This window comes from Branchiostoma floridae, chromosome 13, assembly GCF_000003815.2.
Source record: "Branchiostoma floridae strain S238N-H82 chromosome 13, Bfl_VNyyK, whole genome shotgun sequence".
Lineage (NCBI taxonomy): Eukaryota > Metazoa > Chordata > Leptocardii > Amphioxiformes > Branchiostomatidae > Branchiostoma > Branchiostoma floridae.
The window spans coordinates 5,872,032-5,899,161 of NC_049991.1; the positions used below are offsets into that span (position 1 = coordinate 5,872,032).

At 41.2% G+C, this 27,130-nt stretch overlaps 1 protein-coding gene and 1 long non-coding RNA gene across 2 annotated transcripts; both read right to left on the reverse strand.

Moving 5' to 3' along the window:
- Positions 1 to 2,742: 2,742 nt before the first annotated feature.
- On the reverse strand, positions 2,743 to 4,264 carry LOC118429639. The gene is made up of 3 exons (XM_035840203.1): positions 4,141 to 4,264; positions 3,467 to 3,617; positions 2,743 to 3,133 (listed from the first exon to the last, which is right to left on the reverse strand). The coding sequence occupies exons 1-3, from the start codon at positions 4,210 to 4,212 to the stop codon at positions 2,799 to 2,801; spliced, it is 558 nt and encodes a 185-aa protein (XP_035696096.1). The 5' UTR covers positions 4,213 to 4,264; the 3' UTR covers positions 2,743 to 2,798.
- Positions 4,265 to 11,358: 7,094 nt separating this feature from the next.
- On the reverse strand, positions 11,359 to 23,405 carry LOC118429541. Its single transcript, XR_004832740.1, has 4 exons — positions 23,287 to 23,405; positions 23,114 to 23,190; positions 11,731 to 11,843; positions 11,359 to 11,479 (listed from the first exon to the last, which is right to left on the reverse strand). It is a non-coding gene; the product is annotated as an uncharacterized LOC118429541 (long non-coding RNA).
- Positions 23,406 to 27,130: the final 3,725 nt, after the last annotated feature.

Sequence of the window (27,130 nt, forward strand, 5' to 3'; positions counted from 1 at the left end):
CACAAGGAAGTGACCTTTTAAATTGTGATTGACGACGTTGAAAGAACTCATTGTTCCTTACGAGTGCACAATTAGAATCAATGAACCCTCTAAACTATACTCTTTGTGTGGTCTGGGTGATGAATCAAATTGTATTGGACATGCCCAGAAGGCAATATTCCTAAGTTCTCGTAGCACTGCACGAAAAGGCAGATTTTTACGAGTTCCCAACATTGTGCACGATGGTGGAACCTGACGTGTTCTCACGGTGGGCACGGGTTTCTACGAGCTACCTGTTCCCGCGTGCCCCAACGTTGTAAACCTGAGCGGACAAAAGGACATGTACAGCTGAAAAAGACGATCCATTTGATCTAGGTCATCTATGTATGAAACACCAGAGACTGAAGAATAATAAGCCTGGAAACATGTATTCGGTCCTCAAACTGCAATTTTATTGCTGTCATATACATAATAGACCCAAGTAAATATTTTTATACGGATAATGTCAGTTTTGCAAGCTTCTCATGGTATCTTTTTTAACTGCCATCCTCGGTTCTTGTCCGGTCCTTGTTCTTTTTATAGTCTTATACACCACATCAAAACGTATAGCAATACACATTTCACTTTAATCCATTCATCTATTTCACGTTCTTGTGTTCACATTCGAAATGAATTGGTATTTATGTACGCTATACTTTTACATAATCATATTACATAACACTAAAACTATCTTTACTAATAACTTATATAGTAGAAAATGTAGATGGTACTACAATGCAGGGAAAACTTGTTAATGCCATATAAGCGCAGCGAAAACTTAAACAAGTCAAATCAAAATGTCGCTCAAAAGAGGCCCTGGTTAGTATCCTGCAATGATCTAATAAATTGTTGGGGTGTTTTGATATATTACAAGATATTCTAAACGCTCTAAAATCACCAGCATATATTCCTTCTCTGAGCTTTGACCGTTTGAAAATTATCAAACTTGTTCCCTCTATGTACGTTGTCCTTAATGGCAAATTATGATAATTTTTATGTTTTTAATAGCAGTGTAGCTTTTATCGCATGGGGGGGGGGGATCTTTTGAGTCCTGCGCAATGCTACAGCCAGAAAATGTAGTGTGTTTTGAAATTTAATTTTCAACAATTTCACAAAGTTTAAATAAGTTTCCTAATATCGTTTATTCATTCATTGGAATTGAAAGAGTAATGAATATGTTTAGTAGGAAGGAAGAAAAGAATAGATACTGTCTGCATTAATACGTTTTTTAGATAATCGCTGAGTTATATATACCAAGTATCAATTACTTCCAGCTATATCCCCCTCTTTTCCAACAGTAATATGACTTATCTTTCTCAGCCCAGAAACAACAATGTGAACGAACTGTCCATGGCTTGGAAACGTTGCCAGTTGGCCACGGTACCGATCTGTTACTAAAATATTACGCGGCGTATCAATAAAAAATAACAGATGCCTTGAGGATATAGAAGGGCTCCACTAACATACCCTCAAAACTAAACTGAAGATGTCCGGTCTGGTTGTATATACACGTGAACCATGTTTTTCAGTGTTTTACACACTACCAAAAATGCCTTTTCTTGTTTATCTTGTTTTGCTTCCTCACAGAAAATTTATCTTCCAGGAAGAAAAAAATTCTTGTATTTCTTAAGAGTGGAATCTGGATAGAAAAAAAACAAGAATTTCTAGAATTTTTTACTTGCATTATAAGAAAAAATAAGAATATTCTGCATAAATGTCTAGAAAAAATTTGCAGTTTCTGTTTTGCATGAATTTTATTCTACATTTTCTTCCTGCAAGAATATTTTTCTTCATATAAGGATTGTACATGGGGTAAGCAAAAAAGGAAAAAAATAATTTTTTTAGTGCAAATGTTCCCATTTCTGGTTAACGTAATGAAGACTGAAAATGGATTCTCTGGAATAAGTTTTCTAACATAGATGCCGTTGCGATGGTAGATGTTAAGCTCATTTCTGCTCTACGTGTAAAAATATCATCCGTAATCCGTATCACCATAGCTGCTTTCAGTGGGGAATTCTATACTCATATCCGATAGTTTCGTTCAATGAAAATTATGAATCCAGCCATAGATATGGTCCACATTGATCTCTCGTTTTATTTTGTTGCCAGGATAAATGCGTCGATTTGCATCCGTCGTAACTACAAGACTTCTCTTCTGAAATTGAATATTATTTCTAAAAGATCATCCAGTACATAATTACACTCGTTGACACGTTCTACGTCTTATTTGCGATGGTAATATGCTGGTTTTAACCCTAATCAGACCGGGCTTTTTTTGTCAGTCCTGGATGGGGGGGGGGGGTCTTTTGAGACCAGCCCCTGTTACTCTTCAACGCGTCTTATCATATGACCACCAAATTTTTAGAGAACGATGTAGACATTATATCTAAAAGATTGAAGAACTTTGACTGTATTATGACATCATATGACGTAATTCTGGCGTCATCGCTTTCATTGTATTGGCTAGAATCATGAAAAAAAGGTATATCCAGAAATCTTCACTGTATGTTACAAAAATTCAACAGCAATTGCAGATATCAGAATGACAAATTTTGTTATGATTTGTGTTGCCGATGACGTCAACATCAATGTCGTCAAAACGACGTCATGCATATCTAAGATACCAGTTGCCGTGGAAACACAACCAAAAGGAAATTTATGTAAACTTCGTGAAATTGTTGAAAACTTAATTTTAAGAAAATACAATAAATTTTCTGGCTGTAGCATTGCGCGGACCTCAAAAGAACGCCCCCCCCCCTCCTGTCTAATTGGCGTAAATGTCATAGCTCAGCAAGCAGTGCTTCCACAGCGGTCCTCATCCTGTCTTGATCCCTGTCCTCCTCTTCTGTCTCTTCCACAGAAAAATCATCTAATTGTGTGTCTATGTCATTCAGCACTTTAAAGATGTCGTCATCACGTAGAGTGGTAGATCCCCATTCTGTTGTTCCCTCTATGACATCAACTCGTGGCGGACGTACCCGTTCCTGCCAATGGCTTAATATCTGAACTTGTGACGCATCTTTTGCAGAGCACTGTAGCTCAAGATATCCGTTTATTTTGTCCTGTTTTTCATGATCACCGTAGATTATTGTGGGTATAGTGCTATCAGGCATTCCTGTAGAAAGTATAAATGATAAATATGACAATATAGTAAACGATCAAGACAACGCAAACTACAGCTATGCAAATGAGATCCTCAGCTGCATGTTAGGTACTTGTTTGTGTTAAACATGCCTTGAAGTGAATGTCTTACACTTATTGAAATCAAGTAATGGAAAAATGTAGAATTTCTTAATTAGTACATAAACAAAATCCTCTTTTTCCATAACATGTATCTCATAGTGTGCGCCTTCGTACCTTGATATTTCATGGAGGTAATGAACAAATGCAATAAGTTAAAATTACACCACTTTACTATAATGAGGTTATAATAATTATAATTCGTTACCTTCTTGCTGCTCAGTCGCATCAGTATTGGTGTGACTTTTTACGTTAGAAGGGTTTACAACTTTGACGATAGTCTTGTAGTTTTCCCTGCGAACAAACTTGCATTTTACCGGTTGTAACTTCATGGCTTTATCTCCGGCCCAACCAAGATACTGTACGGGACAACAAACAATTTATATTACATTAATCACATAGAAATTTCCACCTCTGCTCCTTCAAGTTTCAACAGATTTGCTTGCCAAGGTAAGAACCGACGGTCAACGTCTTGAAATAAGCGTGTGTTATGACTTCATATAGAACAGCTATGGCAAACTGATCAATCTTATGCTGCGTTTCTTGATCATAACAGACAACATACTAGTGATTCACACATTAAAAAAGAAGGTACGATTGTTCTTCAAAATCTGTGGAGTCTGGTAGTGGTTAAGAATTAAACACGCGTACGTACGGACCTTACACGGACTTGAATATATACGCACGTGTGACACCGGCTTTATGAGTTGAAGTTATCGATCGCGACAGGAGAAGAAGAAAAAGCAGAACAGTCCGAGTACGGTATTTTCAGTCCGTACCATACCTGCGGTATGGTGGAGTGAAAATGATAGATTAACTTATTGATGTAGGTAAAGTATCAATGCTATTATGAAGTCCCACATAATACAAAATTAAACTTACACAATTTGATGCAATGTACCATCTTCGTTTGTTCTTGTATGGAACATATTTCTTCAGAACCTTAGCCTTCATCTCCCATATAGGTTGGTTCTCCTACACAATGTCAAGAAGTTAGAAATAGAGAAATCTTATTGGACATGACAAAAGTACAGCGACTTTCGTAAGGTCTATAACAACCACTACAAGTACAACTAAACAGACATATATGGATATCTATAGGTATGGATAAATCAACATATTGGGTCTAGCATGCCATTTACACTATTGGTTCTACGGTACAAGCATTCGGGGATACATTTGCCTAATTATACGCCTTCCAGAATGTAGTTGATCATGAGTTAATCTATCGAACAGAGAGTGTCAAATTCTTTAGAGCAAGGCGAAAGAAATGTGAACAGCTTTGTGCGATTATCACTATGTCGTGAACAATTCGTAACAAAGTGACGTTCGTCTTCGATCTCATTTGGTCAGAATGGACAAAACCTCTGGTCACAGGGAATTTTAGTATATCGTCCAGCTTCTACATTTAGTTTGTGATGTGTTCAATGACGGTGCAACTATTATAGTGAAATCGCGTGGCGCAGCGGCGGCATTAGTGCCTCGTGACCGAGAGGTCGCGGGTTCAAATCCGACTGCGTGTCACCAATCTTGTGCCCTTGGGAAAGGCACTTTACACCGCTTTCCTCACTATACCCAGGTGAAAATGAGTACCTAGCTTCGGCTAGGGCCGTCCCTCGGACCCCTACCTACTGGGAGGAAAGACACCACAACGTTTGGACCCTTTCGTACGCGCCGCGTTCACTAAGAGAAACGAAGTGTGACTGATATCCATCGAATACACGTACGCAAAGATACCTTAAATGTTTTCTCTCTACCTTGCAGATATAGTACAAGTTGAACCGCGTAGGTCTTTGGTTGAATAGACGTCTACAAATACGTTGTGCAGGGCACATTACAGGTCCTTTATTCCTGCTAATAAGCCATGCATAAACCAAGCAGCACATTCATGGCAGGCCGATACGTATGTCATACATACTAGTACTTGCATGGCCTTTGGCAATACCATCGAATCTGCAGGGTAGAATATCTCGCTAGCACGGTATGGCATGGTCGACACGGACGGACAGAAATCTAATGTCCGTCTGAGTGTCTTTCGCCGCGGCAGCGCGGCGAAAGACAAAAAACGGACCTGAAAAAAAACAGTGGACCGGATGTTGGACCGATTCTAAAATGAACAGAATACATTAGTAGACATTCATGTGCTTTGGGGCTTACCACCCCAAAACTATTCCAACTCGGAAGAAGTATTCAATGGGGTACAGGTTAGTTTGCTTACGAGAAAGGACGACTTTTCTCCCCCCGTATCTTCGCTGTCGATCTCCTCACCCCGAAACACAACAGGATCCCGGTTGAGGACTTCTGCGAAAGAAGCAGTTTTGCAGTTCCTCTTCTTTTCGACAGGGGGCAGCCGAGTGCTGCTTCTTAAAAAAGTGACAGAAAAACATTCACTAAAACGGTAACAAAAGGTTTGCTAAGCTCCGTATTATTATCATTCGGACTATATATTTTATGTGACGTTTACAATGGTCAATTTTAATATAAAAAGGCAATGGTGAAGGAAAATTTGATTTATAAATTAAAGCAGAATCTAAGATGTCGATGTCGGAAAAAAACAGAGTAGTTTGCAGTTTAGAAAAAGATGAATGTGAGATATCAATGTAATTAGATATCTTAATGTTTTACATATTTACTCATTTGCTGACAAGTAAGCGAGCCTATCAGTTAATATGCAGTTAAGCCAAGTTTGGACTTTAGAGTGAGGGAGTTAAAGTTGGTATTTACGAATTGACGCTCCACCCAGCATGCACAGTATTGGTGTCGTGAGGACGCTCTTTTTCTTCAGTTATGTCATTTACTCTTGTGGTGATATCGGCTGGAGCTAGAGTAGACTCCTCTTTAGCATGGTCATCTAACATGAAAGAGATGCAGTACCGTCAGAATTTTCTGTAAAGAGTTTACTGACTGGTGGAAAAAAGAAAATCAGCATCCCGCAGGTCTTACCAACAATGAAATTATTTATGGTCACCTGTCCCACCTTCAAAACAATAAAACATTGAACAGGTGTATCATACAGGCCAAATATTACAATTCTGCACCGGGATTACTTTAGCAATGCCTACCCCACGTTCCATGCCGTATAGCATAAACTACTAGAGAAGGTTTAAGATAGTATTAGTGGGTTTCAAAAGTGATGAAAATTTGCCAAATGTTAAAGTTTTAAAAGTTAAGGTTTCGGTGGTAGTCGAGAGATGTAGTCAATTACTAGTCATGAAGGTTGTACATGTAAATGGTAAATTTCACAACGTCCAGGATTTCGAGAGCCAATTGTGAAGTTTCCGGCGGTCGGTTGCTAGGGTATTCTTTCCCGTTGCTATGCGAGTTCGACAGAGTATCGGGTTACAAGAGGCCTACAATTTGCTAACCGTAAAATATTTCAAAATAAACAAGATGTTATGACAAGGAAAATGTATTCAAAATAAGATTAAATTCGCAATTTTAGCAAGTTTGAATCTTCCCGTTTGAATTGAGATAGTTGTTTTGTTTCGATTTTGCTTGCAAAGACGATTATTTTCTGTTTCAAGGAAGGCCTTCAATTTGACCATACTCTTGATAAGATTAGCGGCAAGTGCCATGGCAAATTCTCGATTTTTATATTTTTCGTCATCTCAGAGGCAAATAAAACTTTCTGTTTTTGGGATTTTTTAATTTTTAATTTTAAGCAAAGTTACAGTCAAAAATATGCGTAAAAATGGCATTTTTCGCACTTAATTACCAATAATTCAAAATCTAAGGCATTTTTAAAAAATCCCAAAAACAGAAATCTCGGGAAAACCGTTGCGGTCATTTTGAGCCGTCAATGAGTTATGTTGGACTCTTCTTGGTGGAGATCTTAAACGATGTTTACACGCATGTCATGCCGCACGGAGAGCGGGAGGGTGTAATTGATACCGGTGTAAACAACACTTATGATATTCAAGGTCACCAACAAAAACGCCAGTAGCTTCGTTACATATTACAGGTCCCAAACAAAGTGAAAGCATAGATGTACTGTCCAGCAAATTGTGTATATTGGTTAAAAACTATATTTTTCGCCTGATTCAAGTTAGTTGGGGGGAAAATGCCAGAAAGCACGGTTTAACCTGCAATGACCACAGATGACCTAAATAGAACACGGGTTCGGTTCGAATTACGTCAGATGGAACATCATGGAAGAGGGTTCGAATTCGGCTAGACATGGGAGATTTTGAGCCCGTATTTTACCACCGTGTTCTATAACATGCATTGGCATAATACCGGCCGTAAGACTTATACCGGCCGATAAAAAATAATGGAATTTAAAGAGATCTACACATGCAACAATAGTTATTTCTGAGGTATGCACACTTCAGACATCTAGGTGTCCAATACATATTTTACAAAGCATCGATTACAATGCATTCGAAGACGACAAGGCCAAAAGTTTTCAGTATCTTTTTCGGGACAGGCAGCTCGTCGTGGGACGAACACACCGTCACATTCATTGCCAGATTTGTAGATCATAATTACACATGCTCACGGCACAAGACGAACATGATTCAACAAAAATCTTGAATTTCTGTTGGTGACCTACAACTCATGTAAAAGTGTGAAGAAGCGTTGCATAATAGCCCGGATCTACGACTGAAAGGGAAAAATTGAACGTACGCAGCCATTTTACGCTAGCAGTAAAGTGTTACATCACAGCGGTTGTGACGGTTAGAAGTTAAATGAAAATTCTTGATAGTATACGTCCGTTTTCTCATGACATTTTGTATGCTCATGCAGGTTTATGTTTTATGCATTTACTAACATAAAAGGAAGGAACATGGAGGATGTATAAAGGTACATATCGACAGTGAATTGTGCCGTGTTTCTTCCGGCCGGTATTTTGTACCCTCTCCCAACCACGCGCCCGTTCGCCGTGTAATTAAGAGGCGAGTTACAATTACAATATTACACTTTTAGCAGGACAAGAGTGGCAGAAAGGTTACACAGAAGAAGTGGCAAGGGTAACCTATAACAGCAACATGTAAGTGGAGAAAATGATGCGTTGACAATTTGTCAAATCAGTATGGCTAGAGAAATCGTCGTAAACGTGCCGGTATTATGATAATAGATGTTAGTCATGTATCTGTTGTAGTCGGAGATGTAGTCGAGAAGCTATACATGTAAATGTCACAATGTGTGTAAATATTATCATTTTTCAATAAAATTTTTTTAAATTAATAAAAAAATACAAAAAATCTAATATGAAAGAGATAAGGGAAGGTTCGGCTTTCTGTGCTCCTGTATCTATACAAGTACCAATATCAGTGTGGGTCTGTCAAATATTCCGCGTTGCAGACAGTAGCTGGAGGATGTCAAGTTACAATGAAATGTTCTTTGGCAAAAATGTTACAATATTCCATACAATATTCCATAAGAGAACACTGTAGTTTGACCTTGAGTGATAAAGAGGCACACGTAATATAATACAAAGCACAGAACACTTGAAGGGATTTGCATAATGTAGACATTTATCGGTTTCAATCCTGTTTAGACTGGTGGAGGGGGGCTTTTGAGCCCGCGGCAACGTTTATGTCGCATAAAGCCAGAACGGCTTTCGCTAGAGCACCAAATTTGGTAATTTTTGCTAAAATTCAGCTTGCAACAATGGTTCCATGCAATACAGTCAACTTGATGACGTATTAATCAGGTCATATTACATCATGACAGCGTCAAATTTGTTTGAAAATATTCAGATAATATGTCTACATCATCTGCAGATTTGGTTGCCCTATATAAGTCGTTTAAGAGTTACAGGAGTAAGCAGGGGTAGGCCTCAAAAGCCCCCCTCCCCCCTCCAGTCCCAGGTTGACAAAAAAGCCCGGTCTAAATAGGGTTCAAAATAATGTAGGGCGTTATAAATCTTTAATATGGATTCACTTGAGTTGTTGAAAGTTCAAAGAACAAGTTGCATGCTTGTGTAATTTACCTGCGTTACAATGTTTAGAAGATGTCACAATCTTCACAATCTGCCTTTTGTTCTCCAGCATCATGAATTTCGTGGTGACAGCGCGGAATGTCTTCTCATGTCCTTTCAATCCCATGTACTATAGGAAGACCACGGGAAGATGTTGAGCAACGTGCACTTATATATATGATGATCTAAACAGGTGATGTTTCAAATAAACTATAGCAATGATAGGGGTGGTGACAAAATGGGCAAAAACGAAAATTTAGAAATACACCCCCTTCAGGGGTTGTCTAATAGATCATCATTAGCATACAATTTGCATGAAACAAGATTTTTTTCTGAGAATCAGCTTCACTTTTGGCATCCAATAACTTCTCTTGATTCTGTTTGATAAGCGTTTCCTAAATTGCCTTACTTAAATTTTAACTTGCATTCCATCATTCCTATAAGATTATCACTATAACCATCACTATAAGTGCAATTTAATGAGGGAAAGTAAAATTATGTGAAGAAAAATTCACATACTTTACATATATCTAATAACATAATAACGGATCACATGCAGGGCCCATATTGATGACTATATATATATATCAAACGAAAGAAGAAAACATAAAAGCTTTAAACATGTCAGTTATGATACGTTATACGAACGAGGATCGTAGTTTGTGAAATGTATCAATCGAATCATAGTCCTAAACGTTCTTGCACATAGTAGGTTTGTTCGATAATAGCTTTACAAAATTCAGTATGAATCATATTTTCATTTTGTAACCCTTCCATCGAAATACCCCGGGATATCGTATGGCAGAGGGGTGGGTACCAGATTGTTAGATCCAGATCTGGTTCAGGTCCAAAGGGTCAGGTCCAGGTCCGGAAAACTTGTGGACGATACTCAAAACAATGGTCCATTTTGCAAGTAAGAAATCGGTTTAGTGAAGTATTTGACTCCCACTGGCGTTCTACAACCCTGCAAGCCTTCTAACTGCCTCTGTACGATTGACTATACAACTTTGTAGTAATGACTTTACACACTACTCTACTTCGTTCTTCTTAATTTCTTCAATCTGTAAGCCCCAAAAGGTGTGAATTCCTGATCATGTAATTTGTTTATTTTCTAATTGGTCCGACATCCGGTCCACCGATTTTTTTTCAGGTACGTTTTTCTGGACGGTTCCATTAAGAAAAACGGGTTTTGTACCGGTACACTGTACCGGTACCCGCCCTTATTCAGTAAACTCACGCAGTTCGAGGCCATGAACCAGTTTGCCTTGTTCTTGTAAGGAACGTACTTCCTCAGGAGGTTATTGTTGACCTTCCAGATCGGACGACTCGGCTACATCATAACAGGCAAAAGTCAATCCTAAAAACTATGAGATACACTAGGCTGCCTAATCATTTTCACACATATTATGAGATTCGACCGTATTTAATGAAAGACGCAAATTTACTTATGATATGCGGAAACGTGCGGAATATGAAAAACGCAATAATCACTGTGGTAATACGCACGAAGCTCATGTGATGCGCACGAAGCTTATGTAATACGCACGAACATTATACAAACAAGCTGGCGTCGCTACGCTGGCAGAAGGCATGTTTTTGTAGTTTATAGTTGACCATACAAAAGTCGCTGTACTTTTTTTGTGGTGTAAATAAAGATTTTCTTTCTGTGTTTGTGCGTTTCTACTAGTCGCCATGCGGCGAAGATCGAGGCCGATATCTTGAATATCCCGCTCCGTCTGGTACGTAACCCCGGCAGCGGTTGGCCGATGTCATGTGATAAGGTTCGTGCGTATAAAGATCCGTGCGTTTTTCATGGAATTCGTACGAATCTCATACTTAGAAATAAGTGCAAATGCTTATGGTACAACTTATATCAGTGACAAGACATGTTGAAGTTCACACAATACACGAGAAGAGCTAGTAACAAAAAAACAGAGTAAACAAGAAAAAACAACTCATTTTTATGTTTAAATGATAAATGGTTGATACGAGATAGCACTTCTAATGTTAATTTGATTTTATCCCCAGTTTATTCTATTGATCGTTATTACTCTTAACATAAGTCAAGTAAGTCAATCGTCATTGTATCTACTTTCAAACATTATCAACATGCATACATATAGGCTTAAGTGAATTCTGCTCCATAATTATTTAAGAAATAGTTAAACACCATCTTTTGATTTCTCGATATGCAGAATGTATTTGAATACCAATTGTGAAATATTATTTTTCATCGTTAAGAAAGCTGAAAAAGTGCCCTACTTCATCTGGAACATTTGCTTCCACCAGAAAGTCTTCCTAAGTGTAAAAAAAACTGCGTTTTCATGGTCATTCGTTTATCATTTTCATATGTAACGATAGAAGCTATGCAACGGTTTACATTTGAACGAAGAAATAACATTCAGCCCATTCTTAGATAAGTGTCTGTTGGCGAATAATATGGCTGTTTTAATATGAACAAAAAGTGTTCCGATAAATGCTCAATAAATATTACCAGACTCAATTTTAGCATTCGAAATCCGTGAGAGAAAAAAAGTTGAAAAATGTACCAGGAAATAAGCATTGTCGTTTTCTAAACCATCGTCACTGTCGTTGCCCGTGTCTTGAGACATGGTGTTTTGTCCGCTGAGATTCGCCATGGCAGAGGTGAGTCTAGGTTAATCTGAAAGAATAATCATTGACAGTTTATTTGCAAGTTCTTTCCCATATGGCAAATTGCAACATGAACATACAGAATGTCCGAATAAAGTTTCTGTTGTGTTGGAACAAAGTTTAAACCTTATCACTATGGTATTTACCAACACAGATGATCTTTTATTCGTACATTCTGTATGTTCCATGTTGCAATTAGATCTAGGGCAAGAACTTGCAAATAAAATGTCAATACCCAAACTTTTTCACTAACATACAGAATGTAAGGTAAACATATAGAAAGTAAAACACGTTGGTATAGATAACAATGGTGGCAAGGGAAACCAAGTCACGATGTACATTTTATAGTCTAAGATAAGCTTAGATGTGAGTGTAAGTACATTATAGTGGTGCAGCACTGTTTCATTTGGTCTGGCTTGATTTTGTTCACCCTTCTTGAAAACAGCAAAAATGTTCATGGCATTCTTCCTAGATTCTTCCTAGGTTGCCACATGTGCTGAAATGGTGGCAAGACTCCTGAGGGTTAATATGGCGTGACCACCCCCACCAGCTAGCTGTCAGGGGTTGGGGCACTGGCTTGCCATGCACCTGAGGGTTAATATGGCGTGAGCACCCCCACTAGCTAGCTGTCAGGGGTTGGGGCACTGGCTTGCCATGCACCTGAGGGTTAATATGGCGTGACCACCCCCACCAGCTAGCTGTCAGGGGCGGGGCACAGGCACTCAACTTTTATGTTTAAGACTGATATGTTCACCTAGTGGAAACTTTTCTACTGCACGGTATAGTGAGATAAATGGATGTACATGTAAATTGTAAATATACTTTAAAAAATAAGACTAAGTTTCATTCACTTGATGAACAGTAAGTAGATACATGTACTGTATCTTGGCGATATTGTAGCACACTTTGTTTTTACGCTTCACAGTCATTTTTGATCAAAGGCATAATAGAGAGGGGCATTTCTCATCTTTGCAGTCAGATATGTTAGTCCGCAATATTTCTCTAATCAGAGCGTACCTATATCTCTGAAGGTGACATTTTTGTAAAACTGTTCAATACAGTACATCCTAGTAGGCGACCTGTTGACCTACATCTAAAGACACCAGCTGTGGCGCACATGTATGTACCAACCCTATACACCTTTCTCACGCGGCGGCCATGATAGATCGAAGAAGAGGTCAATGAGGCATACAGATAAAACTTATTTCTAAAATCAGGTCCCATTTAGTTTTCCCCCAAACCACACAAATTTTCATGATATAAGATAGAATAATAAATATTACAATAAGTGTTATGCACCGAAAGATGTGGCAATTTAGAGTGGTGTAGACTGACCCAACAGTCCCTTAAGAGATGCAAAATAAAAACTAATAATAATAATGCAAATTTCTAACGAATTTGCAGCCATTAACTTATTGGTCGATTTCCTAATTGGTAGGCTATCATTGGTCGAACTGCTAATTATGATGGACAGCCTTTTGTTTGCCACATTGAACTCGTTTTAGATCCATCATGGCCGCCGCGTGAGAAAGGTGTATAGGCTTCTGCTGTCTATTGCAGTTTATTAAGTTTCCCTAAGTAATTATATTAAATAGATAGTGATTTACATAATTTGCATCTCATTATGTTGATAATCACAAAAAGTACCTACCTACCAAAAACAAAAAAAATATCCATCAATCCCCTCAGGAGTTATCCATCTAAAAAGTTACGAACTATAAGACCCACTGCAGTTCCAAACAAGCTGCTAGGGGGCCCAAAATTACACCATTTACTCCTAGTCCCAACAGCTATATCCACCACTTAAAAATCATGAACCTGGCACTATTGGAAAATTTAGGCGCAAACTTTGATGCTCACTTGCAGTACCAAAACAAGTCGCCATGAGGCCCATTTTCGAACTTGACCTTCCTTTCTGTGTCCCCTACCTATTAACCAAATATCATTAGCATCCATCAAGAGCATCTCGAGTTATCTTTATCTTGCATACAGACAAACGCGCTTACATACAAAGCCAGCGACAGCACCATAGGTAAAAGGTAGCTAAACCATTCTCGCACATGACAATCCTTTCCACAACCGCTACACACCTGCCAAATATCGTGGAAATCGCCCAGCTGCATTTTGACTTATGCTTCCCGAAAAAAAAAACACAAAAAATACCAAGCTCGCTAATGTACCGTAGGAAAACGCCAGGTAACCCACTTTCGAACTAGGCATGACTTTTAACAACCGCTACACACCTGCAAAAAATCAAAAGTTCCATCCACAATTTCTCGAGTTATATCCTGTTGACCTACATACAGACCCAAGTCGGCAAAAACATAATCTTCTTGGCGAAGCTAATTACGTTCTACTAAAAGAAGGCTTGTCCTTAGGCCTATCCCTAAAACACCCGATTGGGGTACAATTGACCCCAGGCGTAAATTTTGAAGTACCATTTGAATTCTTTTATTTGAAAAAAATTCCTTCTGTGACTTCGTCAGTCAAATATCTGCTACTTATACGCTTTTACGAAAATTTGCACAATAATGTGGAAACTATAAAGAAAGTCTGTGTTCAGTCCGTCTGGGGTCCAAACGGACACTAGCAAAAAAGGTGCAGTTTTTTTAACAAACTTTTGAGACTAATTCCATTACTACTTATCGTACTGCCAGCAAATCTTTAGAGGATAATAAACTTGTAAAACTACATTCTCATAAAAACTTCTGTGTCATCACCATATGATATGACGACATACGACATCATTTAGCTAAAAAGGTGGTTATCTTGGATAATGACTAATAACGTCATGAAATTAGCATAAAATGCAAATTTTGAATCATGAAAATAAGATTGAATTTAATAGAATTCAATTGTTGTAAGAAAACAAGTGTAGTTTACTATCAACCTCCACTTATAGGTCAAACAACACAAACTGGCAATGATCTATCGATTTTGATAAATCTTCAATCACCCCTTAGCCACTCTAGCTTCCTCTACGAACATTCACTAGAAACAGTTTCTCGGGGAGCATAAAACATTTACTCAAGTAAAACATCGATATCCCAAGACCTGACAGTCAAAGTTGAAGATTGACACTTTTGATATGAACTTTTAAACTGCAGTTTTGAACTAGAGTTCTAGGACCCCATACCTTCTTCCCTTTCTCAGTTTACAATTCCACGTTGCAATAGCCCTATAATGGAACAGAGCGGGTTCAAAAAATGTCCTCATTAATTTTGCAAATCAGATTCCGATTGGCATAACTATTATCTAATTGTATGAAGCTACTTTTATACCAACAATCATGGAGATGGTCAGAGATCACGCTTACAACGTGCACAAGTTCACTTGGCGAGTAATACACAAAATCAGATTTTCGTCGTTCTTGGTCTTTATATTATATAACAGAGGTACTATTTGCTCTCACAGTGTGTTCCAATCACTATAAGTCCTATTGGATTGGAATTTTTCCATCATTTTGCCAAAATTTGTTGGACTTACCAGGGCCCACGAAGAGGGAAAGGCAGTCGCAACTTGTGGGGCATCAACAGCAGAAAACGCAAGGCTGTGAGTGCGCGTATGTCAAATACGCTTGTTTTTTTCTCATTTACGGTTTATCAGGTTTAGTACAAGTGTATTTTGTTTATAATATGCCGAAATGATGAGTTAACTGAACAATTGTGCGATTCAGACGTAGCAATTACAAATTGTACCGTTATTTGACACGTGAAGTAAACCTTATCTGTTGGCTAATTCTCTGGTAGTCTATAACGTTAACTAGCTCACCGAGGGTAGTGTTAAAAAATATTGTTGTACAGTAAATTTCCTGAAGTCCATAGTCCTAATTAATCTCCAAGCATATTCCTCCGTGGCAAGACAGTAACATAAGCTGGGGAAGGACTTTTAGCTTATGTTACTGTCTTGCCACAGAGGAATATGCTTGGAGATTAAGTCCTAATGACCCAATTAGGAACAACGTTTCACATGTCGCTGCTCTTAGCCGTTGTCACAATAGCATTACTGCCAAAAGTCAGCTGCGCACGACAATATCAGTATCCTTAAGAACGACTGGTCTGGGTACATGGCAACTAGTATCAGACCATCGAATACCTTTTGGGATGTATGGAACGCATTGTAAATTGTACAGTACGGACCGACTACTCTCTCTTCGCGGCCAGAGGCTGAACTGCAAGGAGCTAATAATAAATGGGGCTAAGTCGCGAGGGTCTGAAATGGCAGCCTGTATAAAGCGCCTCTCTGTCAGTCAGTCTATATAGACTATGACACTTTTCTAGTACGCAAAAAGAACCTAATAAAGCACCTTATGACCTCAATACAACAGTAATTGCCCCAGGTACGACGAGGGACTGTAGGTTTTGAACCACTCACACCGCACCATCGTACGTGTGATGGGTTCTTTAACATGCCTGGGGTATGGATTCGAACTTGAGACCTCTCAGTCACGAGGCAAACACGCTGCGATAGCAACATCCAGCTGAAACGCTGTCAAAGGCAAGCAAGTCCGTTACCGAGGAAGTCTGGGTACCGCAGACTCATGCTCACTTTTCACCACACTTGCCCTTCTGGCAGGCGTCAAACAGACTAACTCAGGCCCTAAATATCCTGGACCTAGTGAAAGGGCTACATGTGGGACATGTGAACAATAACAGTCTTCGGAAAAAAGATCAAGAAATATATTGTTAGATGTCAACAAATTACAGATTCAGCCATCCTAGAAACTCAAAAAGACAGTATTGTGCTGCATGGGGCATTAAACGTTGGAGAATACCCTGTATAAAGAAAATACCGAAACAACAGAGGAGTCGGGGTGGCCATGTATATATGCATATACAACATTCCACACAAAAGACTTTCTGACTTAGAAAGAAACGAAATACTAGAAAGGCCGACATTTGCTTGAGAGCAACTACAGTATATTTCAGCCGTCTCCCTCCCCTTGCAACAATAGACTGTTCCAAAATCACCCATGTGATAAAATGGAACACTTAGAATGCTTAGAATGACTTCTGACTACTAATCACACTTATGAGCAAAATGGACTCTTCCAGTGCACCCCATGTAGAAAAGTAAAACAGACTTCCGCTTAGAAATTTAATTTTGAATCATCAGCCGTCCAAAACTGAATTGAAAAAAAAGCCTCTGTGCAAGAATGGACTCTTCCTGTTATACCCCACTGTAAAGTGGAGAATCCAAAAATACATCCACCAAAATAGGACTTTGACCTTATCACCAAAGTCCACAAAATGAGTTACAAACGACGCTCTTCTTCGTGGAAGAATGTAATCTTCCAGCACACCCTGTTTAGAATTGCACAATAGACCGGTCCAGAAATACTCCAACTGAAAACATGGCCTTTTGTATAATAAGCAACCCAGTCCAAAACTAAAGTCCCGGTGCATGAATGAACTCTTCCGGATAAAACCAGGCTTGCTGATTGGCTGCAGAATCCTCCTCAGCTACAGTCTTTAAGTGCAGTAGGGATCAACTTCCGTTCAACAAATGGCATTTAGAATCATCACCCCAGTCCAAAATTGAATTTAAAAAAACTATGTGCAAGAATGGACTGTCCCAGTAATAGTCTAATGTCAAGTAGATCAGTGCAAAAACACCCCCGCTAAATAAAACAACATTGGCATCATCACCAAAGACTAAAAGTAAATTTAAAAAACACCCCTGTCCAACAGTGGACTCTTCCAGTAATATGAGCTTGCTCATTCGTTGGTCATTTATTGGATTTACCTTGTCCCCCCAACCACCTGGAGTTCTAGCGAGGTAGGTAAATACTTGGATCTACCGGACACACCTGTGACCCCAGTCACCCAGCCACATAGCAAATTACCTAGAGGTCGTTGAACTCGGCACTTTAACCTCACAAATCAAAAACTCTCCCACAAAACCTCATCAATATTATACATTGATCTTTTGAATAAGTATCTAGGGCACCTCTGTACCAACTGTCAGTTCTTTAGGATGTAATAACAGGGTGCAGGGGGACATAACATACGGTTTGGGTCCATAAATTGAAAAAAAACCCTCAAAAATCAAGTTCAATACCGGAGAGCCTACCGGAGAGACAGAGTATTACACAGAAGCAGATCAAGAAGTTTTACTACTGGATGACTTCAACATTATCTGGCTAAGTGAAACCTGTACACTAAAAAGGACTTGAAACTGAATTGTCGACCCTTAACTTACAAAGATGCAGATAGTGAAAGATGTAACCATAATCTTTAAAACTATTAACAGCTTTGTGTTATCCTTATGTATAGATCTATTCTTTTTTAAATAGACCAGGCAAATTTCTATTTACTACATCCACTCCACTGGGATATATCCGGATGTACCGACCACAACTTGCTGCACATACACAACTCGGAAAACAAGCTACATAAGGCTCAGTCCACAATAATTTATACAAAACATAGCAGAAACTCCAAGGGACACACTGTACAACAATGGCAATGTTAAGTCGTGGGTAGATGAGGAACTGCGACATCTTATTTTCCTATGACTTGCGCACGTATACAAAGACCTGAATACGTAGGAAGCCGCGACGACTACTTCATTGTCACAGTGAATGGCAACCAATACTGCAACTTTATGCCAATCAAAGATGTTACCATGGCTACAGCCAAGCCGGAAAATCCCCACTGCCAAGTTTGTTCCTCGTTGCCTAGACGACCGAAAGGTCCGTATCATTAATCAACTGAGCTTACACAAATTTTTATATGGCAAATATGATTGGTAGCTTACCAGGACAAAGTATGCACTTGCTTATCATAACTATGGCACTGACCGATGCAATGTGCAAGGAAGCCAGTGTCCGAAATCTGTTAAGAGATTTCTGTACCTCGACAGCTGTTCTCACATAACTCTATATCTGCATCAAGCAACATCTGCTTGGCAATATCCAATTACCGCAACGCCTAACGCGTCGAAATAATTCAGACCTGGACCAACATAACGATAGACGTAGGGGTGATATCTGAATTTTCATAGATTATAACAACAGCTATCGCCAGAAAAAGGTGCATCATCGCGCAACTGAGTGCAGACGACGTGCCAAAATACATTTACATACGAGTGAGGCAAGCGGAACATAGAGATACAGATGAAAACACTCATAACATCCACGGCACCGATCACAATACTCTCCAGTTAGCCTCTGGTCACAGCGTAATGAAGAAGTATTTCAAAAACTTATATAGATACGTAGGCTGTGCTACTCCATTAATAAAGAATCGTTCTAACTTGTACCCGATATAATGCAACTGTAGCACTTACCCGCAACTGGTGCTAGATACAATCTATTGCATATGTTACATGTAGCGAAAATCGATCGGACGACGAGTCTGCAAGCTCTAAAGCCCCCTTTACAAATCAAGAATTTAGCTCGGCCGAGTTGTTGGCGAGCTCCAAATGGACATTTTCGGCCGGAGTATGACCGGCGCTTTGGCGATTATGCGGACCTCGAGCGAATTTTTGCAGCTCGGCCGGCGTTTGCGGGGCACTTGCAGCTGCGCTTAATTTCAGCGAGGCCTCGGCGGCGAGGATTGAGCTCGGAGAGCTCGTCGATGGGTTGCCTGTAGCTCGACCGGAGCTTGTCCGAGCAATGGCCAAGACTTGACCAATACTCGGGCGGCAAACCGACGGTTTTTAACTCTCTTTTTTTCGGTCGGAGTTTGCCCGAACTCTTCAGCCTCGCGCCAGACTCGTTCGGGCTTCCTGCAATAACCGGACGATATTCCGTCTTTTTAAACTAGTTTGGGGTGCTTCGGGCGAGTGTTGTGCTGGTGTCGCTGGGAGCTTGGGAGGGCTCCGGCAGAATTTTAACTGTCACCTAATCAATTTGATACCTGTGTTGAACACGTGCCCTTTGTTTTGGCCTTTCATCTTTATTAAAAAGTTTGTTCCGAAATATAAGATAAATAAAGACTACTGTATGAACTTTTATAAAAAAAAGCTGCGTACCTTTTATTTATAATGTAAGGCAATTGGACACCAAGACAGTACTTCCTATCTATTTTTTTGCTATTGGTTTGAATGTGTTAGATCATATATTCTTCATGTCTAAAGGCTTCAAGTCTGAAACTCAGACGGTCTTTGCCGGCCTTCGCTCGATGTTCGCCCGAGGTTTGCCCGAAGTTCGCCCGATGTCAGCTTTGTCAATATTATTGTATTATGGTGAATCAGACTGGTTTGTTCACTTTGTGGCTCTTGTGGTAGTTTTTGGATTGGTGTGTCACAACATTCCTGTTCATATTATTGTTTTCAGTGTGCCCGTCCACTCCACTCATGTCCTACATATATCCCGCAACTCAGAAATTGAATTTTACACAAATATTGGCTTTTTACAAGGTTAGCCAGTTCTGACTACGTCCATGTTCAAGACATAGTATAATCTCATTAACAAATTATAATCAGTTGTCTTGGACGGACGTCGGACGGGCTCCGTCCATTTGTAAAGGGGGCAGATTTTCAGCGAAAAATACAGCCGATACTCGGGCGATGTTGAAATTCGGCGAGCTCTGACCGATCTACAAATTCGGCCGGCGTCCGCATGAATTGTAAAGCTGGCTTAAATGAAATTTTCGGCATAAAGACGTCCGGTGTTCTCTCAATCAACGCGCGATTTTTAGTGATCGCCGACGATTTTCAGGTGTCGTCCGATGGTCGCAAAGCAGCAAACATGTTCTTAACATTAGCGACAAGTCGCTGGTGGTCTATGAGTTTGCAGACCTCGTTGCCGGGTCACCTGCAGGTCAACCATACCTCGCCTAGGTATCGGTCAACATTCGATTGATAGTCGGGCGTCAATTAAACGATTGAAAACCAATTTCACGTCGAAAAAATCGGACGATCTCGCTAAAACTGAGACGGCCCCACAAGAGTATCACACAAAACTCTGACGATCTTCTTCCACGTCTCGCCCTACACTGTCCGATTCCTGGGTGGTACCCTAGCCCATTCCAGGGCGGTAGACTGGCCGATTCCTGGGCGGTACACTGGTCGATTCCTGGGTGGTACCCTAGCCCATTCCTGGGCGGTACACTGGCCGATTCCTGGGCGGTACACTGGCCGATTCCTGGGCGGTACACTGGCCGATTCCTGGCTGGTTCACTGGCAAATTTCTGGGCAGCACCCTAGCCGATTCCTGGGTGGTACACTGGCCGAATCCTGGGTGGTACACTGGCCGATTCTTTGGCGGTTCACTAGCCGATTCCTGGGCGGTTCACTGGCCGATTCCTGGATGGTTCACTGGCAAATTTCTGGGCAGCACCCTAGCCGATTCCTGGGTGGTACACTGGCCGATTCCTGGGCGGTACACTGGCCGATTCCTGGCTGGTTCACTGGCAAATTTCTGGGCAGCACCCTAGCCGATTCCTGGGTGGTACACTGGCCGATTCCTGGGTGGTACACTGGCCGAATCCTGGGCGGTACACTGGCCGATTCTTTGGCGGTACACTGGCCGATTCCTGGGCGGTTCACTGGCCGATTCCTGAATGATACACTGGCCGATTCCTGGGCGGTAGACTGGCCGATTCCTGTGCGGTTCACTAGCCGATTAATGGCATCTAAATGACCGATTTCTGGGCGGCACCCTGGCTGATTTCTGGGTGGTACACTGGTCGATTCCTGGGCGGTACACTGGCCGATTCCTGGGCGGTTCACTAGCCGATTAATGGCATCTAAATGACCGATTTCTGGGTGGTACACTGGCCGATTTCTGGGCGGTACACTGGCCGATTCCTGGGCAGTTCACTGGCCGATTTCTGGGCGGTACACGGGCCGATTCATGTGCTGTTCATTGGCCGATTCATGTGTAGTATCCTGACCGATTCTTGAGCAGCCATTTCCTGCGCGTTTCACAGGCAGATTTCTGGAAGGCACCAAGGCCGATTCTTGGGCGGTACACTGGCCGATTCCTGGGTGGAACACTGGCGGATTCCTGGGCGGTACACTGGCAGATTCCCTGGTGGTACACTGGCAGATTCTTGGGCGGTGAACTGGCCTATTCCTGGGTGGTTCACTAACCGATTCCTGGGCGGTACACTAGCCGATTCCTGGGCGGTACACTGGTGGATTCCTGGGCGGTTCACTGGCCGATTTCTGGGCGGTGCACTGGCCGATTCCTTTGGCGGTACACTGGCCTATTCTTGGGCGGTTCACTGGCAAATTTCTGGGCAGCACCCTGGCCGATTCCTGGGTGGTACACTGGCCAAATCCTGGGTGGTACATTGGCCGATTCCTGGGCGGTTCACTGGCCGATTTCTGGGCGGTTCACTGGCCGATTTCTGGGCGGTACACTGGCCGATTCTTGGGTGGTACACTGGCCAAATTCTGGGTGGTACACTAGTCGATTCTCGGTCGGTACACTGGCCTATTCCTGGGTGGTACATTGGCCGATTTCTGGGCGGTTCACTAGCCGATTTCTGGGCGGTTCACTGGCCGAATCCTGGGTGGTACACTGGCCGATTCTTGGGCGGTTCACTAGCCGATTCTTGGGCGGTTCACTGGCCGATTCCTGGATGGTTCACTAGCCGATTCTTGGGCGGTTCCTTAGCCGATTCCTGGATGGTTCACTAGCCGATTCTTGGGCGGTACACTGGCCGATTCATAGGTGGTACACTGGTTGATTTCTCGGCGGCACCCTGGTCGATTCCTGGGTGGTACACTGGCTGAATCCTGGGCGGTCCACTGGCCGATTAATGGGCGGCACCCTGGCCAATTCTTGGGCGGTACACCTGCCGTTTTGTTGGCGGTTCACTGGTTGATTCCTGGGCGGCACTCTGGCCGACTCTTGGGCGGCACCCTGGCCGATTTCTGGGCGGTACACTGGCTGATTCCTGGGTGGTTCATTAGCCGATTCTTGGGTGGTCGGTACCCTGGTCGATTCCTGCATGGGCGGCACACTGGCCGATTCCTGGGCGGTTAACTGGCTGATTCCTGGTCGGTACGCTGGCTGATTCCTGGTCGGTACACTGGCCGATTCCTGGGCGGTACCCTGGTTGATTCCTGGTCGGTACACTGGCCGATTCCTGGGCGGTTAACTGGCTGATTCCTGGTCGGTACGCTGGCTGATTCCTGGCTGGTTTACTGGCCGATTTCTGGGCGGTCCTATTCTTTGATTGCATCGGTGCTAATTCCTTGGATTTAGCATATCAGTGGTTTCCCCCTGACCCATGAAATCCTACAAATAGAGCATTATCTTAACAACCAACTTGTCACCGCGAAATCACTAATCCACTCACCTGCATTTGTTTCACCACTCACCTGCATTTGCTTCACCAATCACTGTAGACAACAGGAAAGCTGAGACCAACACAGCCCACGCCATGCTTCTTGCGTCTCTGTGGGAAAACAAACGAGGCATTTGTTAATAAATCAAATGTATGCAAGGTAAAAAATAAAAGAAGTGGGGTGCCTGAGTTAACTAGATTTCCTACCGCTTTCTATGTCTTGAAGAATGTCGAGACGGTGGTCGAATCTTTTCGGGCTGACGATCTAATCCGTTGTCAGTTCCACGGCCGTCAATAGTTAGAAAATGTACGATGTAGAGTCGTCGGGAGACAACATCGAAATATGCCAGCGCGTCAGGTACAACCCGTTATTCGTTCCAAACTTAGGCTGCCCGCATTGGTCCGTATTTTCGGAGCATCACATGATCATCTCTCCACCATTCAATGACGTTCTGCTGGGCATTTTGCCATTGCCACGAGTACGGAAATGGCGAACCTGGAGCTAGACACTCGAGACGACGGAAATGGCCAAACTGGTATCAGACGTCACGTCTGACCGTCGCGTTGCACGTACTCCTCTGTTGACATTAAACAACAATCATTTTGTTCGCCGTTATCATGTTTTTCATCTGTCTGCCTTTCATTAGAGCAATTCTTATTATCCTCCTCAAACCAGATGAATACAGACTTATGAAACACCACCGAAGGGGTGCTAGGGTGGGTTTGTATGGTTGGAACGTAGCAAGTATCACTTTACTGCCTACAAGGCGACTAAAGCAACTTAGGAAAGAAAATTGGTGCAATAAGTGATTATTGTCTAGGTTATTGCCTCTGTGATCTCTCTGTTTATGTATTTTTCCAACCTTTTCTGTATTATGACTTACGACAATGATATACCTATTTACAACTCATAGACAGGATCGTGGGGGTCTATGTCTATTTTTTTATGGCAGAAAGATAAGATAACGTCTGGAATAATTGATTTTGGCATATTTTGGCAATGAACAGACAAAAACACGTCAATCATACTATACTTGATATGTCGTCATAGCTTTGCAATGTTCTACTCACACCCCTGCTACTAAAGGGAAGAGCAAGTCTATTATCTTTAATTGAATCCGTGAATGCACTCATGGTAAACGGTCTGTTGTTGTTGTTGTTGTTTTTGTGTGTAATACAGGATCGTACCCTGTCTTCAAGGAGTTATGTAGACCTGTAGTTAGTGTTACTACAGCGTAGTAAACTACCCTTATACTTACACAATCTGCAGTCTAAAGAACAATCGCTAGGTGCATGGTGCTAGAATGCCCTCAAGAGTGTATCATGTGTACATAATTGAAATACCTATCTGCATTTTACATGTACCTGTGAACAGTTATAACTTCCATAGAGGGTCGAGAACAGTAGCTTATACTCGCAGGCAATGGAGGGAACAACTTGACAGCACTAGCAAACTCCAAACGTAAGTCAAAAAGCATTTTACATCAATTGAGATCATCATATATATGTGAGATCGCGTGGAGTAATCGACACCGCTTTGGGCTCAGGCCAAAGAGTTCCTGAGTTCGAAACCTGCCATGTCACCGATCTTGTGCCCTTGGGAAAGGCACTTTACACAACTTTCCTCACCTCACCCGGGTGAAAAATCAGTCGCCCCTCGGATAGGGCGTTAAATAGAGGTCTCGTGTTCGGGAGAGCCATACACCGGGCACGTAAAAAAACCGCCGCACTTGTCGAAAAGAGTAGGGGACCTTCCCGGTGTGAGTGGATCAAACCATTCCGGCTAAATGGGGTAGGGAATTTCCTGAACAGCCTCGTAACCCCTGCTTCGCCTATTAGATCAGTTAGTCAAGCTTGCTGAAGCTCGATGTTTCCGACTAAGGGTGAAGAGATGGTGCGACAGCGAGCGAAGTTCAGTGCCTAGAAGTGGCCATTGGCCTTGCATTGAGCAAACTCGTTAAAATATTTATTTTAAAAATACATAGAGCATTACAAAACTGAGAACAAGTGTGCATTGTTAAAAAAATAGGTCGTCACTGTAACACACCATTCACTCAGACACTGTGTCCTACATGTCATGAAAATATCGAATATGAATTCCACTGGCCTGTCCTACCTACAGTAGTAAAGGATCATTGTTTCCCAACATTAGAACAAAAATATAGATCTCCCTTACTAGTGCATGGGACGATATTTTCCGTACATAAGAGTTGAGCATTTCATGCTCAACTGTTATATCCGCCTACGTGGGTCAATTATTTATACTTTATTTCAAATGCGAGACCAGAACACTCATACACGACTGTGCATCAGTTATCGATAATCATTTGCTGTTTTGCATGTTGAGATAGCCACACCTCAAGCACTTAAAATAGCCCTACAAACTTATCCAAAATAGTAGGAGTCCTACTAACGCTGTGTAGACTGCCTTTACAGACCTTTGTCATTTAGCCCCGTCGGTTGTATGCTCCTTTTAATTCAGGCCCATCCAATGACAACGCAGCCATCTATCTATCCCACCACTGTCCTGTAGTTTATGTTTGATCATTTTTCTCGAAGTCCATATCATGACGACAAATTGGCACATCGTTTTTACCTCCATGAAATGTCATGGAGGTTATATTTTACCCTGCGTTTGTGTGTGTGTCTGTCTGTCTGTCAACAAGATAACTCAAGAACGGCTGGATGGATTGGTTTCATACTTGGTGTGTTGGTAGGGTGTGATGAAAGCTGGAAGTGGTTAGATTTTGGGTCCCCTAGCGGCTTCCCTTGGTACTGCAGCGCAACTTCCGGTTTTGCTATCTCGTGTCCTGAACAAGCTATGGTCCCAATTTTTATGTGTTACATAGCTCTTGCGCTCAGAAATAAGTGACATAAGTTTGGGCCCCCTAGCGTCTAGTTTTAGGATAGCAGGGGCATTTTTGTCAAAAACTTCTGAAGACGATAACTCAAGAAAGGAACAGCGGATTTTCATGATTTTTGGTATGTAGGTACCTCAGACAATGTTGTACAAAATGAAATACTAATTATGCAAAATTATATTACATTTGCATAATTAATGAGAATATTCTATCATAGCAGTTTTTTCTATGTATCTCTTGTCTCTGACGTGATATGGTCTTGACATTTTGGTGGTAGATAGCTTTTAGTGTCATGACAAAGTGGGCAAGTTTCAGCCCCCTAACATTTAATTTGGGAACTGCAGGGTCGTTTTTGTCAAGACATTCCAATGAGGATAACTGCAGAAAGGATTGACGGATTGGCATCATATTAGGCATGCGGGTACCTTAGGCAAAGATGTTCATAATGATATACATGTTATGCAAATGAGAGCTTAATTTGCATAATTAATGAGGAAATTGTCTGATTCCATTTTTTTCAATAACTGGACTTCAATAAATGTAACACATGTTAATTATGATAGGTAGAATATAAGCAGATACCAAATATGGTAATGAGGAACTTATTTGCATAATTTATGTAAAAATTGCAAAACCGCTGTATGATCAATAATGGGAATTTTATAATTGTGACATGTGTACGTTAGTCAATGATGAACAACACCATGCTTAAATTATGTTAATGTGTTAGTCAATTTCTTGAAATTTATGAAAGCTCTAAATTTTCATGGAGGTATGATTTATCATAGATTTCTGTCATCATCATTATTTACCTATGTTGATGATACAAGTACTGGCATTAAAGTGAGCTGCCGGTTTAACCCTATTCAGACCGGGGGGGGGGGGGCTTTTGAGGCCCGCGCTAACTTCGATGCCCTATAACGCCAGAACGCCTTACGCTAAAGCCACCAAATTTGGTGAGTTTTCCTAAAATATTGTTGGCAACAATTTTACGAAGTTTAACAAATTTTCCATTTTTTCGTGTTGCCATGGCAATCGTTTGCTGACAGGCAGTTTTGCCAAAAATCACAATTTTTGGTTCTAACAATGTATTTTTCACATTTATTTGCTATATTACTTCGATTTTGTTACATAAATAAAATCTTGTATTATTTAGCATATCTTTCATAATCATATATGTATAAATTATG